This window comes from Pseudochaenichthys georgianus, chromosome 13 (assembly GCF_902827115.2).
Source record: "Pseudochaenichthys georgianus chromosome 13, fPseGeo1.2, whole genome shotgun sequence".
NCBI classification, from domain to species: Eukaryota; Metazoa; Chordata; class Actinopteri; order Perciformes; family Channichthyidae; genus Pseudochaenichthys; species Pseudochaenichthys georgianus.
Window position 1 is genome coordinate 22,236,451 of NC_047515.1, and position 18,641 is coordinate 22,255,091.

The 18,641-nt window shown below is 41.3% G+C and overlaps 1 protein-coding gene across 1 annotated transcript; it reads right to left on the reverse strand.

The window, feature by feature from the left end:
• Positions 1–5,186: 5,186 nt before the first annotated feature.
• Positions 5,187–16,904, reverse strand: LOC117457679 (extracellular calcium-sensing receptor-like). Its single transcript, XM_071205165.1, has 9 exons — positions 16,717–16,904; positions 15,530–15,818; positions 15,361–15,447; positions 15,026–15,217; positions 14,483–14,729; positions 14,196–14,407; positions 13,901–14,107; positions 6,168–6,291; positions 5,187–6,079 (listed from the first exon to the last, which is right to left on the reverse strand). Exons 1-9 carry the CDS (start codon positions 16,902–16,904, stop codon positions 5,187–5,189), a joined length of 2,439 nt encoding a protein of 812 aa, XP_071061266.1.
• Positions 16,905–18,641: the final 1,737 nt, after the last annotated feature.

Genomic DNA, 18,641 nt, shown 5'->3' on the forward strand with positions numbered 1-18,641 from the left:
ATAAAACGTTCCCTCAATGTTACATGATAAGAAATGAAGAACATTCTCCAAGAAACATTCTGAAAATGTTTTCAGGATGTTATTCTTTTTTTATAAAACGTTCCTGTGATGGCAACTATTAACACGGTCATGGTCAACATCAGATTTATTTCTAGAGCACTTTAAAAACAAACTTGTTGCATTTGTTTGAAAATGATGTTTTAAAAAAAATCTTATGTCACCATATTTTCCTTTTGAAAAAAACAAACAAGCACGTAATTCATGATAAGCTGTAAGTAGATATTTCATGTTTGGGGTGGCATGTGTGAGTTCCCAGCTAGACATTTTTGTTATCATTCATTGTTCTAGGAATGTTTTCAGCGGGACGTTTATTTTGGTTCCCGGGATGTTCCTCTGAAAGGTAGGATAATGATCTTTAAAACATTCATGAAATGCTTGTTGATAACCTTCAGATGTTTTTGATAATATTGTTAGAACAGTATGCCCTACTATTCTTAAAACGTTTTCAGCGGGAAGTTTTTGTTTGGGAGAGAGAGAGAGAGACACACAATAGAAACAAACACATACAAACACTAACAGGGGTTTCAGGGACAGGCATTGACAGTCGGTCCGTTCTTCTATATGTCTGTCCTTAGAATGTTGCAGGCAAAACGTTCCACCTTTGTTAACATATGACATTAAAGGAGCATTTTATAAAACACTTTCTGTCATCTCAGGCCTCAATAACATCCTGAAAACTTTTCAGAATGTTGTTTGGAGAATGTTCTTCATTTGTTATTGTGTAACATTGAGGGAACGTTCTATAAAGAACATCTTTAATGTGTTACCCCAACAACGTCCAAAACACATCCTTAGAATGTTGCAAGGAAAACGTTCCACCTTTGTTAACATATCACTCACTTTTAAACTTCATGTCAATAACCTGCTAAAAAAACTGAGGGTTAGGCTAGGTTTCTTCTACAGGAACAAGTCCTGTTTCTCGCTTGAGGCCAGGAAAAGGCTAGTCACTGTGACCTTTTTACCTGTGCTGGACTATGGGGATTTGTTGTATATGAATGCACCTGCCAATTGCCTGGTCAAGTTAGATGCTGTGTATCACAGTGCACTAAGATTTGTGACAAACTGTAAAGCATTAACCCATCACTGTACCCTGTATGCAAGGGCTGGTTTGCTTTCACTAACTGTACGGAGGCTCAGTCACTGGTACATTTTTATATACAAAGCCATGTTAGGGAAACTTCCATCTTATATCTGCTCCCTGATCTCTCGGAGAATTGTAAGTGGCTACTGCCTGAGATCGAATGCAGTGGTTTTATTAAATGTGCCAACTGCTAGGACTGTCTTAGGGAAGACAGCTTTTAGATGCGCAGCTCCTCTGTCTTGGAATAGTCTGCAAATTAAATGGAAACTGAACAATCTGGTGCCACTAAATGTTTTTAAAGCTCGGTTGGATGCTAGTCAATCGGAAGCTATTGGTACCTGCTTATGTGCATAACTATGTAAATGATGCTGTATGATGTCCTTTTGTTGTTCTGTTTATGTTTTTATGTTTCATGTGGAACTACTTGAGCAGGTCTCCCTTGAAAAAGAGATCCATGATCTTAATGGGATTTATCTGTATAAATAAAGGTTTGAAATGAAATGTAACATTCGAGGAACGTTCTTTTTTTTCTGGTAGGAATACCTCCAGCCGTCATGCAAGGACCTTAGCCAGTATTTTGACATCAACATTAAGGAGACTGAGCAGCCTATACGAGCTACACAGAGTCGCGTCCTTATCCTTTTTTAAGAGGAGAGCTATTGAAGCCTGCGTCAAGGTGGGTGGAAGTGAGCCGATTCATTGTACATGGCTAAAAGCAGAGGGGCCAACTTAGAATCAAAAAGTTTAAGAATTCGGCCTTTCCGCTCTGCATTGACCTGATAGATTGCATAACCTCATCAAGAGTGAGAGGGGAATCAAGGTCATCCACAACCTCAGGTGGAACTGAGGAAATCATCAATTCTTCCAAAAACTGAGTCATATTGGTGGTGTCTGATGGTATCTCCGACTTATACGAGCTAGAGTAAAAACTTTTAAAGGCATCATTTATCTGTGCTGGGTCAGAGGTCAAGTTGTTAGAGGAGTCTAGAATTTGAGGAATTAATCAAGAGGCTGCTTTGCGTTTTAATTGGTGCGCGAGCAATCACTAGCCTTAAAGCCATGTTCATAGTATGTTCCCCTTGAGTGCAGTAGCAAACGCTATGCGTCTTGAGTAGATAGAAGATTGAATTTCGAATGGAGATTCAGGCGCTGTTTATAAAGATCTGGGGACGGGGTCGAAGCATATTGGCGGTCTAACTCAAGTATTGCCTTAGAGAGCTCGTCCAGCATAGCTTTACGGGTCCTGTTAAAATGTGAGGCATAAGAGATTATTTGCCCTCTGAGGTAGGCCTTGAGCGACTCCCATAAGAGAGAGTGGGAGATGGAGCTTGTCTTATTAGAAAACAGAAAGTCATCGATGGTAGTGGAGATTGTACTACAAAACGTGGCACCAGAGAGCAAAAGTGAATTGAATCTCCACCGTGATGAGGTTGAGTAGACAGAGATATTTCCCGAATTAAAGGACGATGGTCAGAGATGATTGGTAAATATTCTGAAGAGGTATTGGGCAGCAATTTATGGTCAATGAAAAGATAATCAATGCGAGAAAAATAATGATGTACATGAGAGAAAAAGGAGTAATCACAAGACTGAGGATTATTATTTATCCAGTGGCCGGCAAGGCCATTCAGAGACATAAAGTCAGAAAATTACCTTGCCATAGAGGACGGAGAGAACGTGGTGGGAGAAGAGCGGTCTAAAGATGGGTCAATAGCAGAGTTGGGTGTAACGCGTTACAAAGCGTTACTGTAATATTATTTTGTCGGTAACGGAGTAGTGTAACGCGCTACTTTTATAATTCAGTAATCACACTACAGTTACTAACATTGCCCCGACACGCGTTAATTCGTTACTTACTAAAATCAGTCATCATCAAACCTCAACAAACACCTGCAAAGAACACATGCTAAGGTGAAGCTAACGCACAGCTATTTGTTGTTTGTTTATATCACGTAGTCTGACGAATACACACTACCGCCGCCTGCTGGTAAGGAGAGTTAGTGCCACTCACGCATGCGCAGTTCGTACGTGCTCGGCTGAAGTCTTTGCGGTGTGTTCTAGTGCAACACATGGCCAACACGCAGGAGAACACGCCGATGCAACAGCGTGAGATAGACTGCGCAAAATATACATATAGCAGGAGACAGAGGACAGCCATGGTCAGATAGGAAAACATTCAGGAGCTATCTGGATCAGTCTTATGCGACAATGGAAACTGAACGAAAGAGAACATTTTGAAACTTTAGCAGTCTGCGTGATCTGCCTGCAGGGAGGGGCGAGTTACTTTATGTAGAGAGTAACGAAGTAGTGTAATATATTACTTTTTTTTAAAGTAATATGTAATATGTAATATATTGCTTTTTTTTAGTAACGACCCCATCTCTGGTCAATAGCACAGTTTAAGTCCCCTCCCAGTATTAAAAGGTGGGTGTTAGACATGGGATTTTGCTCAGCAAGCTGTTAGAACGTGGCATTATCAAAATTGGGAGCATATACATTCACCAATACGACATGAGTTTGCCAAATCATACCAGTAATAATTCAATATCTCCCATTTATGTCAGAAAAAATGTTAGTGGTGGAAAAATGTATCCTCTTATTTATGAGGATTGCAACACCTCTGGCTTTGGAGTCAAAATCTGAGTGGAAGACCTGACTATAATGTTGATTTTGTTGTAGCCTATGGTGGTCTTTGATGCGCAAGTGTGTCTCCTGTAAAAAAACGACATCTAAATGTAACTTTCTGAGGTGAGAAAAAAACTCTTGATCTTTTGACAGGGCTGTTCATAGCCTTTACATTCCAGGACAAGAATGTTGTGGAGTTGGGTCTATCTGGAATCACACCATTATCTGCCATCGATCCCATACAAACTGGAAAGTGCCCAGGCAATTGCAAAGTGGAGAAAAAAACAAAAAACTAAGAAAACAGAAAAACAATAAAAGCAAATATACAAACATACCCTCAACAGACAACAATATAACAACCACCCAAATCCCGTGTGCAGGTCCCCATCCCCAAACGATGGAGATGGCAGGCAAGAAAACCTTGCGGTTTCCGGTGTGGAGGTGAAAAGGTCCTACTATCTATAGTACTCCTAACACATAACTGGTAGCTCTGCAGCTTCTTTAACATAATCTAACTAGAGTATGGAATACACATAAGCATATAACAAAAAGTGAGCCCATTTGAAAGATGGCTGATAAAAAGTGCATTAAAACATGTCTCGATCCGACCTTTAAGCACATCAAAGCCCTGAGTATAGACCCATTTAAACATAATATTCCAAAACATCTCCCTTAAAGGGATGACGTCACTTCAGGTTTCACGCTAAAAATGATTACAGCCGTTAAAATGCATTAAATAAAAAAGTCATGAATGAGAATGAGGAGAAAAGGTGATTTTAAAGACTCTAGGCCTGGATTATTTAAATATTACTTTCCATATTGTATTCTTTTTTATGTATCAATCAGTGTGCTTCCCAGCAAGAAGAAGAAAGTAAAAACACACACTGTTGCAGAATCATCAATAACAGCTTGGTATAAAAAGATGAAGCAATAAATCCCTGATTATGCACAGAAAAAAAACCACACAATATTATGCACATGTTAGTCTTTTGGGAGCATTTTAATACATATTTACTTAAGTATTATTGGTTTTCTTGACTGGTTTGTACAAAGCCATTAAACATTGACCATGGATCAATCTAAAACTAAAGCCCACAGGTTTAGCAAGGTACAAGATCAGTAGACAACATTTTCCCAACAATTCAGCATACAAAATTCAAATGAATTTTCACCACGAAAGCTCTTTGCTTATTTAATAAATATCTTTATTTATTCTATACATTACAGTAAATAGTACACTGCACTATGGTTGTTTAATGTTAAGCTGCAATATATACGTACTATACAAGTATCCAGTCAATACAATTGTGAAATAAATAATTAAATAATTATAATTGAAACAATTATAATAATAATAATAATAACAATGTTGCACATTGATTAGAATTTCAAATACATTTCAACTTATCATAAGCTACTTTTATTTTCCCATTAGGTGCTGTCTTGTATTTTTCTCTGGCTTTAGCAAAATAATGAAACACTTTGGAGCAAACAGGCAGAACAACAAGCCAAAGCTGGAAGCCAGAATGGCAAATGACTCCACTGCATCAGCATATTTCCCAGGAGCGCTGATATAAGCAGGGACGAATGATAGCCACACAGCACAAAATATCAGCATGCTAAAAGTGATGACCTTGGCCTCGTTGAAATTGCCAGGCAGTTTACGTGCTAGAAAAGCCAGTATAAAGCACAGGCAGGCCTGTAGACCAATGTATCCCAGAACGCACCAGAATGCAAGACTGGAACCTACGCTGCACTCCAGTATGATCTTCGACATTTCGTATTGTGTATTTTGGGATGGAAAAGGGGGAGACTCAATGAGCCATGCAGCACAGATAACCACTTGAATTACAGTGCAAATGAAAATAATGGCACTCTGCTGCTTGGGCCCCAGCCACTTCATGATGTTGTCCCCTGGTCTGGTGGCAGTGAAAGCAGCCAACACCACCAGGGTCTTCCCCAGAATACAGGATATGCAAAATGAAAACGTTATACTAAAAATAGTGTGTCGCAGCATACAGGACCAATATGTTGGCTCTCCAATGAACACCAGGGAACACAGGAAACACAGAGTCAGAGCAAAGAGGATGAAGAAGCTGAGTACAGAGTTATTTACACGGACGATGGCTGTGTTTCTATGGTAGAAAAAGACAGCAAAGACAGCTATAGTGATGCTGGCACCCACCACAGAGATCACTGTCAGGGCTATACCCAAGGAATCATAGGCCAAGAACTCCACTATCTTGAGGACGCAGACGGTTTTGTCAATATTTGACCAGAAGTCATCAGGACAAAATGTGCACTCTATGGAATCTAAAGGGAAAATAATCAAATATAACATGTTGGTAGTGAAATACAATAATTACATTGTGATTATTTTATTTCAAGATTTTAAACTCACTTGTCTGATTGCTAATTTTGCCGCTGTCACATGGTACACAGTCAAAGCAGCAGACAGGCTCCCCACGACGGACAGCTTTCCGGGACCCTGGAAGACAGCTGGTGCTGCATACAGACATAGGCATCTATAGGGAGTAAACAATGGCTTTCAGCTCTGCAGTGTGCCAACATAGTCAGTTCCTTGATAAGGCCTTTTAAAAAGAAAAAAAGGACAGCTTTGATAATTGCATTGTCAGTTTTTGCGGGTTCTAGCTATTTAAATCGGAAAAAATGCTTATTTTTCTAGTGAACATCAGTGAAGAGCTTTGCATTTTGTATTGTTGCTTACACTTTACAAGCAATTAGCTGCTGCAGAAATTAAAACTCTTTAAAAATTGTGATGCGCATTTCTCATATTGTGGCATTTTATATAAGGGCAGAAAACAGTGGAGGTGCAGATGTTATTTTCACATTGGGGAAAGGGTTATTATCCATAAGCTATTCAAGAATGTGTAGCTTTAAAATAATAACTATTGTTATGTTAGAAGAATTCTACCAAAATGAATATAATGTGTGTCATGATTTTTGTTTTGTCTGTTTAGTCATGGCTTTATTTTTAAATTCTGACTCCCTGTGTCTGGTCTTCCTTCCTGTTTGCCCTCCTGTGTCTGATTGTCTCATTGTGTTCACCTGTTGCCCTTGTGTTACTGCCTCCCCTGCCCAGAGGCCTGTAGGCTACTACGAAGCCGGATTTTTGCTTAGCGAGCTAACTTCAGGGAAAACTCTGGGTTTCCGGGCCTACGGCGCTGGTTCACTACTTAGCGGGCAAGATCTCCATGGTAACTTATGCTGAACGGCTAGCCTGGTCCGGGGCAGGTTAGGTTCCAGGATAAGAGATCAACTCAGTGAAAGCACCGCCTGCTGACCAATCAGAGCTCTGTGTGCGGAGTTTAAAGCTATCAAGTCATATTACAGGATAAAGGAAATACAGAAAAACTGCCGTTGCAGGAAAGACGGCCGGCAAAAATCAACTGACTGTGTGAATGTGAAAATTAATAGAATATCACCTCCCATCTTCAGAGCAATCTGACTAATATAACATTAGCGTTAAGAAAGCTTACTTAAATATCTGCCACAAGTTAACATAAGTACCAGGATCAAAGTAACATTACGTATAGTCCGCGGCACTGTGAGTGCAGACTGTCAGGGTGCGTGGAAAGGATCGCGGAAAAAGGTAGGACCCAAATGCAGACTACAAAAGCGGAAAAATGTTTAGAAACAAAAAACGAGCTTTATTGCAAAGCTGATAACAAAAACATGGCATGAATCAAACGGTAGCTCAGGAAAACAATAACATAAAAACTGACCGTGAAAAACATGGAGGAAGACCGGAGAGAAAAACACGAGACGTGAAGGGAGGACAAACAGACAATGAACCTACGGGGAACACAGGAAGAGACGAGACTAAATACAGGGAGGGGTAATCACGAGACGAGAAACAGCCGGGCAGGGGAGGCAGACACACAAGGGCAACAGGTGAACACAATTAGACAATCAGATACACCAGGGAAACTAACAACAGGAAGGAAAACACAGGGAGAAGTACCAGACAAGAAACAAAGAGGAAAACATGAGACAGGGAGAACAGAACCACAAAACACCCATAACACGACATACAAAACTAAACACGTGACATAACATCAGAATCGTGAAACAGACGTCGATGTGTCCCATCATCATTCATATCACATCATAATGTATCATATATTTCCTTATCTGAGTCAGCTTCTTTTGCCGTATCTGGCCGTGCAACACTCACAGTGTCACATACTGTATGCAGAAGTATTATTTTAAGCAACACATTAAGTTGATTAATTAATTAATTAATTAATTAATTAAAGTCAGATCCACTCGTGTCTTAGACGGGGCAGCGATATCATAAAACTGTTAATGTACGCATTCAAACACTTTTTTTACCAGCTGTATTCACCTTGCAGGTGCAAATGTTGCTTTTATCCTGGATAAAGTGTTTAAGTCATGGATGCTTAAAGTTTAACGTTTTAATATGTGTCTAATATTATAGTTCACTTTTCATTCAGGAAGTATGACGCTTACTTACCCCAAGTGAAGGAGTTCAAGTATCTCGGGGTCTTGTTCTCGAGTGAGGGAACAATGGAGCGTGAAATAGGCCGGAGAATCGGAGCAGCGGGAGCTGCAGTCGCTTTACCGCACCGTTGTGATGAAAAGAGAGCTGAGCCAGAAGGCAAAGCTCTCTGTCTTCCGGGCCATTTTCGTTCCTACCTTCACCTATGGTCATGAAGGATGGTTCATGACTGAAAGAACGAGATTGCGGATACAAGCGGCCGAGATGAGTTTTCTCCGCAGGGTTGCTGTCGTCTCCCTTAGGGATAAGTTGAGAAGTTCAGTCATCCGGGAGGGACTCGGAGTTGAACCGCTCCTCATTCGCGTCGAAAGGAGCCAGTTGAGGTGGTTCGGTCACCTAGTAAGGATGCCACCTGGCGCCTCCCTAGGGAGGTGTTCCATGCACGTCCAGCTGGGAGGAGACCGAGGGGTAGACCTACAACCAGGTGGAGGGATTATATCTCTTTGCTGGACTGGGAGCGCCTTCCCAGCTAGCGGGGAACGTTCTCACAACTTTGGCTAACATTACCTACAGGTTCTAATAATGTTTTAAAGAAAGGTTTTAATCTGATGTTCAAAGAACCTTTTTAGGATGTTTATTCTTTCAAATAGGACGTATAAAAACGAATTTGCATGCCAATATTCACTCACATGCACTTATAATCACATTAAGACACAAAAGTCCAAAAGGGTAAACCTTGCATTGTCATAAAGAGAGACACAAAACATTTTGAGGAGCAGGGTTTTGTACATTGTTGTGACTCGACAGATATGTTAGGTTTAGTTATGTTTTTACTCTAGTTTTGTGTTTTGATCTTGTCACTTCCTGTTTTTATTTTGAAAGTAATCTTTCCTGTCATTCCCGATCCCACATTTCCTGCCTTTGTGTGTTTCTTGCCCGTGAGATTGCTTGGCCCTGCCCTGATTGTTTTCACCTGTGCCCATCCCCCTCACCTATATATAGCCCTGGTGTTTCTTTGTTCCTTTGTCAGTTCGTTATGTTTCATGTCGTGAGCACCTAGGCCTTTTGACTCCTGATACCTACCTTGAGATTTGGACCTTTTGCCAAGTGAGTTTTTGTGTTGCTGTACAACTTAGTTTTGGCTGTTTAACTACTTTCTATTTTTTGAAAGTACGATTTAGTTTTTGTTATTAAAGAACATTCTATTTTTGGACAACTGTCTCCGAGTCCTGCTTTTGCGTCCTGCGTCCTGTGTCTCGGTTCATAACAGTACGAACTGACCAAAATATGGACCCAGCGGATTCAGAGACAGTGAAGATAGCTCAAGGAACGAGACTTCACCAGCATGAGGAGCAGCTGGGCGCCATCAACCTGGGAGTGAGGGACCTGACCGGCCGTCAGGAAAATGTTCAAGCCTCCGTCAATACTCAGGTGAATCACCTTGCCGAACAGCTGCGCCGTGTCCTCGCTCACCTGGAAGCTGAATCATCCCCTCAGCCTCCTGCTGTTGCTCACACACCAATTGCTCCAGCTGACCATGTGCCACTCCATGCTCCACCGCCTCGTCTGGCATCTCCAGGGCGATTCTCCGGAGATTCCGTGACTATCCCCCTTTCATTGTTCATTGTGATCTCCATTATAAATATAACCCTGCTGCATTCCCCACTGATCACTCTAAAGTGGCCTTCATGGTGAGCCACTTAACGGGGAGAGCAGCGGCCTGGGCTATGTCCGAATGGGCGAGAGATTCACCTACCTGTAATTCTCTGGATGTATTTACAGACACTCTCACCAAGGTGTTTAATCGCACGGCTCCTGGAAGGGAGGCAGCCAGAGCACTGATGCAGATTAAGCAGAGCCAGCGCAGAGTATCGGACTATGCCATTGAGTTCAGGACCCTTGCAGCAGATAGTGGCTGGAATTCTTCAGCACTGCTCGACGCCTTTTTGTCTGGTCTTTCGGATTCCATTAAAGACCAGTTAATACCTTTGGACCTCCCAGAAGACTTGGATTCTGTCATTGCACTGTAAAATAAATGTTCAAGAATGTGGCACGTCTGCCTCGACACAAAGGGGTCACACCAAGCCATCATCCCGCCTGGAGACCTCCTGCCGATACTCCTCCTGAGAGAAGAGTGCTCCCTAGTGTCTCAGAAGAGCCCATGCAGTTGGGTCTGGCAAAGTTGACTCCGGAGGAACGTCTTCGGCGCATTCAGGAGGGCAGGTGTTTTTACTGTGGGGAGCAGGGGCACCTCCTGGCTTCTTGTACAGCAAAAGATCGGGCTCATCAGGGACGAGGAGGACCCTGGTGAGCCGTACGTTGACACAGGTACAAGTAAAAGTAGACAGACATGTTTTAACTCAGGGGCAGTGTGCGAAAAAGTACACGTCCCACCGTCCGGGACGTGTTATTTACAATATCGGACAAGTAGATCTTTCAATTTCCGGCGGACAAGTGACAGTTTTCGCCCTGATTTATTGACAAATTATTGATAAATTCACGAAGATTGTGAACCCTGTGTCTGTGCGCCTGCGACTCCCCAGGTCCCAGAGTCCACCCTACATTCCACGTTGGGAAGATCAAGCCTGTCAAGGAAAGAAGTTTGGTGCCCGCAACTAAACCTCCGCCACCCCCCAGAATTGTTGATGGTGGCCTTGTTTATACGGTCAAGAAACTGTTGGCAGTCCGGAGAAGGGGACGTGGCAGGCAGTTCCTCGTTGACTGGAAAGGCTATGGAGCAGAGGATAGGATGTGGATCCCTTCTCGCTACGTTGTGGATCAGGAGTTGATCAGGGATTTCTACAGGCAACATCCTAATCTGCCTGGGCCATCAGGAGACGTCCCTAGAGGGGGGGGGTAATGTTGTGACTCGACAGATATGTTAGGTTTAGTTATGTTTTTACTCTAGTTTTGTGTTTTGATCTTGTCACTTCCTGTTTTTATTTTGAAAGTAATCTTTCCTGTCATTCCAGATCCCACATTTCCTGCCTTTGTGTGTTTCCCGCCCGTGAGATTGCTTGGCCCTGCCCTGATTGTTTTCACCTGTGCCCATCCCCCTCACCTATATATAGCCCTGGTGTTTCTTTGTTCCTTTGTCAGTTCGTTATGTTTCATGTCGTGAGCACCTAGGCCTTTTGACTCCTGATACCTACCTTGAGATTTGGACCTTTTGCCAAGTGAGTTTTTGTGTTGCTGTACAACTTTAGTTTTGGCTGTTTAACTACTTTCTATTTTTTGAAAGTACGATTTAGTTTTTGTTATTAAAGAACATTCTATTTTTGGACAACTGTCTCTGAGTCCTGCTTTTGCGTCCTGCGTCCTGTGTCTCGGTTCATAACAGTACGAATTGACCAAAATATGGACCCAGCGGATTCAGACAGTGAAGATAGCTGTTCTTATTTTTATGAAGGGACGAGACAATCTTTGGTTTTCTGCTGAACTGTCTAGTCTCCTACATGTGAGAAACAGGGCCTGGGCAAAGGCTAGGAAATCAGGCTCAGAGATAGAATGGCTGTGATTTAGGCAACTAAGGAATAACTTCACATCACATATCAAAAGTGCCAAGTCGAATTATTATCTGTCAGTTACCACAAAAAACCTGAATATTCCTAGAATATTTTGGAAAGCCATTAAATCGATATCCACCGGTGAGATCCGTAATAAGCTACCTCCTTGCCTTACCACAGCATCTGTTACTATATCGGACAGGGCCACCATGTTAAATAGTTTTAATGAGCATTTTGTGTCCTGTGGCTCTCTGTTCGATTCTGTTACTAACTCTGCTTCTGTGATCACCACAGTCCGTGACTCTGAACAATGTGCTGCAGCGCCGTCTCTACACACTTTGAAAAAGTGCGAGGAGCCAGGGAATAACCGAACGGCAGACGGTTGTACTGGTACGATATTCCCTGGAATGAGAAACGCAGGAATTTCCTGTGTTTTGGGATGATGGGTACGTGGAAGTATGCATCCTTCAGGATACGGCCAACGTAGGGCGGCCAACGTAGGGCGCTGTCCGCCAATCATGTTGGCCTGTCTTACCCCAAAAACGCCGTCAGGTTCGGCTCCAGAGAAGGGGTGGCTGGGAATCCAGCATCTGTGAACCCCTCCACCTTGGTGAGGGGAACAAATGTGGCCACCGGAGCCTTCAGGGTCCTTGGGTTCGCCGCCGCCCCCTCCTGATGGCCGGGAAGCGTGGCCAGATCGGGTCACTCCTGACCGTCTGCACCCGCGAAACAACTGGGGGAGAAGAGGGAGGGGAGAACCAAACGGTGAACCGTGGAGGGAGACTGGGTAGGAGTCGTCTGACTCCTACTCGGCTCCAGGAACAAGAGGCCCTCATCCGCGGGCTTGTAAGCCTGGACGGGCCAATCGTCCTCCTCGGCCGCAGCAGCGAGAGCGTCCGCTCCGCTCTTCGCTTCGTGTCGCCCGAGGGGAGACGGGCACAGTGGGTGCATGCTACCTGCTGAATTTGCATACTGTGTGCTGGTCATAACTCATTATATACCCTGAGCCACATGAGGGACAATCTCTGACACAATTGTTACTCATGTTTCTCTGATGAAGTGTCTCTCGTGCTTCAGGGGTGCTGAAGAAAAGAGGGAGCAGATTGTCGGGCCCCCTTCCTATTTACACCGGAAGGGAGCCCGAGGGTGGGGCCTACCTCGCGGGTGGGCGTGGACCACAAGTGTTTTAGTGCTGCGCGGGTGCGCAGCGGATTACCCAATAGCGATACCGAAATAGAAAATAGACATAGAATGGTAACATTCTCAGAATGTTTTTAGAACCAAAAATGTCTAGCTGGGTTGGAATCCCCCAGTCAGAGCTGGTTGATGTGGCCAGGGAAAGGAAAGTTTGGGGCTCTCTGCTGGAACTGCTACTTCCGCGACCCGACCATGGATAAGCGGGAGAAGATGGATGGATGGATGGATGGAAGTATGATGCTGCGCTGTCAGTACGCTTCTCCATGTTTGTGATTGGTCAAATGTTGCTAACCCCGCCCCTTTTATGTGAACGCGCACATACTAGATAGGGCAAAGCTGGCTTGAGTTAACGAGTTGATAACCAGCGTCGTAGGACCGCTTAGCGAGAGCGCGTTTGTTTTGGATTAGGTAAGCCGGGTAACTCAAACATATCCAGGTTATGTTGAACCGGCTTCGTAGTACAGGCCTCGGCTGTGTCTTGTCCTATGATTACCCTTCTCTGTGTTCCGTCTTCTCTCCCCCTTTGCTCCTTGTTCGGTCATTGTCTTTTTGTCCTGGTAACCTGTCTGCCCATGCTTGTATGTTTGTTCATGTCTGTCTTTTTCCCCGGTTTGTTAATGTTTAGTAGTTTCTTGTTTTTTTCTGTCATCTCCTTTTGTTTAATAAAGTTTGGTTTCTGTTGATACTTCTTGGTTCCCTTTTTTTACTGCGTTTGGGTCCTCGAACCACTATCCTTAGAATGTGGAGCATTTAATCACAAAACACGTCACACTGTATCGCGGGCTTTCAACTTATTTTCACTGTAATGCAAAGGGACTCACATCTTATCTAGCTTTTCCTGGCCACCTGACTTACCTCCACCTAAACTTACAGGATTTCAAAAGCTGGCATCTGATGGATGAAGGTAAAAACACAGTGTGTGCAGCTTGCCTCACTCTGATGCCCTGCCCACATGATCCTGTCCTCCTGGATTAACAGCTCCTCTCCGGCAGGCTTGGTTCCATCAAACAACCCCACGTTGACATATTCAATGTTCCCGCCCATGCCTCTCTGCCAGTTGAGAATATCATAATAAGATATAGAGTCGCCCTTTAGGTCAAAGTTCACTTCCTCCCCGGCAATGTTAAATGTCACTTCCTGGAGGTAGTGCTGGAGCTTGAAAACCAAAAGATAATATGAAATGTGAAAACAAGTTAAAAAAAGACAGTTAAAGTGAAATTACTGTAATACAATGTAAATATACCTGCCAGGGGTATATGTTGTTGCTTTGAGCACATGAGTTGTATTGGAAAGGGCCACTGCCCGGTTGACAGAGAAGAAGGTTGTGCAGGGAATGAGCAAATGCATACACAGCCTTATAGACGTTATAGGCCACTCTAGGGCTGGATGTATTCATGTAGGCTGAATGCTGCTCTAACAGGGTCTCCTGTCCTGAGCATGAAGGCAACAGGGATCCAGACGACAGAGAAGGGTCACAACCATACAGGGCCTCCCACAGCTCCTTAACTAGAGTATTATTACGATACATTTGAGGGTTGACTGTCCGCAGGTAGTCACTGAGTCCGGAGATTTTACCTTTTCTGATGCCAAACCCGATGGTGCCCCCGAGGTAGGGGTAATACTCACTGGCTGTAAAGACGGATGCTGTGATCAAGGCTTCACTGGCAACCCACTGGATTCCGGTGATGTTCTGTGTCATATAGTCTCTCAAGAAAGGCGTCAACTCCCCCTCAGTCGAAAATACCACCACCACTTTTGCAGTAGAGCTACGCATCACCTTCACAGATAAGGCAAACAATGATGGATGAAATCGTTTCATATGGAAAGGAAAAGAAAAAATAAAGTAGGTTAAAGAATGACTAATAGATAATGTGTGTAGAGTCATTATATGTTAAAAACAGTATATAACAAATATACTTTGAAAAACAGCAGTGCCTGCTAATGAACCCTATCTACTTGTTAGTCTATTGTTATGAGATAAGTAACGTAAACATTCCCGATATAGGGTATTTACTAGTTAAAGTTATCTTTGTGTGATTAATGCTCTCTAATTCTATAAAACCTGGCATTTACCTGCAAGATCTCCAGAGTCCTCTGCCGATTGTAGAGCATAGGTATAATTTCTTGGTACGCTACACACACTTTGGTACCCTGTAATTCTCTCAGTAAACCTTGCACAGCGAAGCGCCCGTATTCATGGTCTCCTCGTACCAACCCCACCCAAGTGAAGTTGAAGTGTACCAGCAGCTGAGCAATGGCTTTCACCTACATTCAACACAACATAGTTACACTTGGCTAAAAACACACACATAAAGAACATTTTACAGACTAAATTAGAAGTTCTTTTTTTTAGAAGTTCTTTTTTTCTCTGAATAATGATCAACAACCTATTAAGGCCAAACTCTCACCTGATAATCATCGTTGGGGATTACTCTGAAGAAGGTGGGATGGTTTTGTCTGTCAGTAAAACATGCACACGAAGAAAAGTAACTGATCTGTTTAAAGAAGGATACAAAATTGAGTATAGTAAAGCAATTCAATGTTTGGGTGATTACAGATAAAAGAAAAAATCATTACCATTGGGATTCTGAATGGTTGCAGGATTCTTGACACCACCATAGATTGAGCAGAACCAGATTCCCCGATCACAGCGAGGAGTGGAGAGGCACCGCTGCACGTGGGAGAGTCATCCTCACTCAGCCCATTTAACACAGCCAGAGCAGCCCTCTGGCCGGTCAGTGGATATCCACATGAATCAAATATTTTGTACCCAAGTGTGTAATTGGGTAATAGCTCTGCACTCTGGTTTATCTCCTCCACTGCCAACCTCATAGTCTGAGCCCAGCGGAAAGCCCTGGGATCAAATCTGCAGCCAAACAGACACAGGTGCACACAAGAAACACATCACAGATGCACACAAAATACACATTCAAACTTATTGTGTGTAGAAAAGGTACAATTAAAGGCAGAGATTATGTTAATTTTAAATACTTTTAAATTGTAGCATTGCATCTTGGTTGATGTGATAAAATAACTGATCTGTTTCTTTGTCTGCATGTTCTCATTATTTTTATAATATATTTTCAGGATATGTCTTTAATAAGTTCCCTATAATCGACATGTTGTTATTATGAAAGACCGATGTAAATTTGAACTTATGCAAAGAAGATTAATATAAAGATATGTATTTTGATACTCTTTATATTAGAAAATGATAATTTGCTCCATAATACAAAAATAAAAGATTTTGAATGACTTAGAAGTGCAGCATTTGAACAATGTCTCTATTTTCCTGAAAATAGAGACATTGTTCAAATGCTGCACTTCTAAGTCATTTCCTTAGAGGAAAATAGAGACATTGTTCAAATGCTGCACTTCTAAGTCATTCAAAATCTTTTATTTTTGTATTATGGAGCAAATTATCATTTTCTAATATAAAGAGTATCAAAATACATATCTTTATATGAATCTTCTTTAAATTATTTTAGAGATAATTAGGGAATTACCCACCCAAAACGATGTCAAAGTCAGTTTTTGCATGTCTTTCTCTTGGTAAAAAGATTTTTTAAAAGCAATTAATTCAAGCCAACACTACATACATGTTTTCCAACATGTCACGCTAAATTATCAATGAATACTAAAACCTAGTCAATACAAGTATATTCTGTTCAATCATTTAATAAAACAAGAATGCTAGTTGCATACAATGTTTCATACACAAGTTATATACTCACACTAATGTTTCCACGTCAATCAAAACTCACCCATTGCATTTTACTGGTGGCCTGTAGGTGCAGTTCAGGTCTGGCATCTCCTGGTTATAGTGAAGGGGGAAGATCCCTCCAATTATATAGTCACCTTTGGCCACAAAGCCTGGCTCAAAACTGTTTTGGAGTTTGCATACTTTGGCTGAAGATGGTGGTGAGGGGTTGCTGGATATTGGGGTATACATTAGAGTTAGGACACATTGAGAGTAAAGCAAGCAAAATAACACAAGTCGATTCATATTACACATCCCAATAGACACAGAGAGAGAGAGAGAGAAAGAAAGAGAGAAAGAGAGCAATAAATTAGGCAAGTTATAAACACTTTGTCACCTAAGTGTTACATCTTATTGATGACAGAGTGTGACTGGATTGGACATCAGCAGCTCCGCCTGATTTACTAAAGGGAGTTAACATAGACTGAATCATGAAAAATAAATAATGTAAGAGGAAAATTATTATGGATATAGTCTCTCATTAAGACATTTTCCACTCATAGAGAAACACTGTTGTTGATTTAACTCCATGGTGACCAAAAAACATTTCAAATATTCCAGTGAACAGAGCAATAGGGTTTTAATTTAAAACAATGTTTTTAATTTTGTGAATTAGGCTTGGAAATAAAACTTGAGATCGAGTATATTTATATTTATATTGGCTATTTAAGCATGTACCAGTCCTGTAACTAGGTTATAGTGTACCATTGTTGGAACTGATTGCATTTAAAACGTTTTTTATGCTGTATTTAGATTTGTCAAAGTGGGAAGCTATGACGGTTCGGCTCTATTCAGACAACAATTGCAAATAGATCACAGCACCATTGTCTGGACAGAAGGACAGTCACAGCTGGGTCATCCCTTAGCAAAACATCTATAAAATCCTATAGAATCTTGTAGAAATCTATAGCATGTTATAGAACATAGGCATATTTGTAAGCCATGCTAAATAATTCTATAGAATACTATAGAAATCTCTAGATCATTCTGTAGAATACTATAAATGTGTACTTTTCTATAGACTTCTATAATTAAAACTATAACAATCTAAAGAATTCTATAGGACAGAACCGACTCATGACATATCTGTAGAAATCTATAGAAATCTGTAGAAATCTATAGCATTCAAAGAAAACATGCATGAAATGTTCTCTCTGATGCAACCTATACTAAATTCTATAGAATTCTATAGAATGATATAAAACTCGTCTTTAAATTGGAATAGAGAAAATCATAGTAATCTACATCATTTTGTGGAACTGAGCTGCTTTGCAAAAGCTGTACGGGTAGATCCCTTTGACATCTTTATAACTGTATACTGGATTATGTGCCCAATTAAATTATGTAACCTATACATAACCATACAACATATTGGAATGGAACTCTAAACTGAATGAATGTCACTGTCCTTGTATTCTGATGTAAATGCTCCAGAATTTCTGTGACTGCATCTGTATGTATACGTTGATCACTTTTGTTATGTAACTAATTATCTATTACAACTGGAGATTAAAGCTAAGTGACATATAACAATATATATTGTTAGTGTGACTCTGTTACAAACAACTCATTGGAGTCTGCAGTACTCTACTCTGTTTTGCAGTTTATTAACTGTAAAAAGAGATCGTCATTTTACAGGAAATAACTGTAAATATTTATAGTAATTATCATGTTTTTTTAAATAACTTACAAAATCCTGTAAAATGACAGATATTAACTATAAATTAACAACCCAAAACATTATTTTAAGTATTTTAACAATAACAACAAATAACGTTTATTTCCTTTTTTTTACAGTAAATGTACTATATAATATTTACAGTATTTTTGCACTTTCAGAAAATACATGCAGATGTACGTACAATAAAAAGTATTATCTGTAATTAAATATGTAACTCGTAATATAAAAGTGTATTACTATTATAAGAC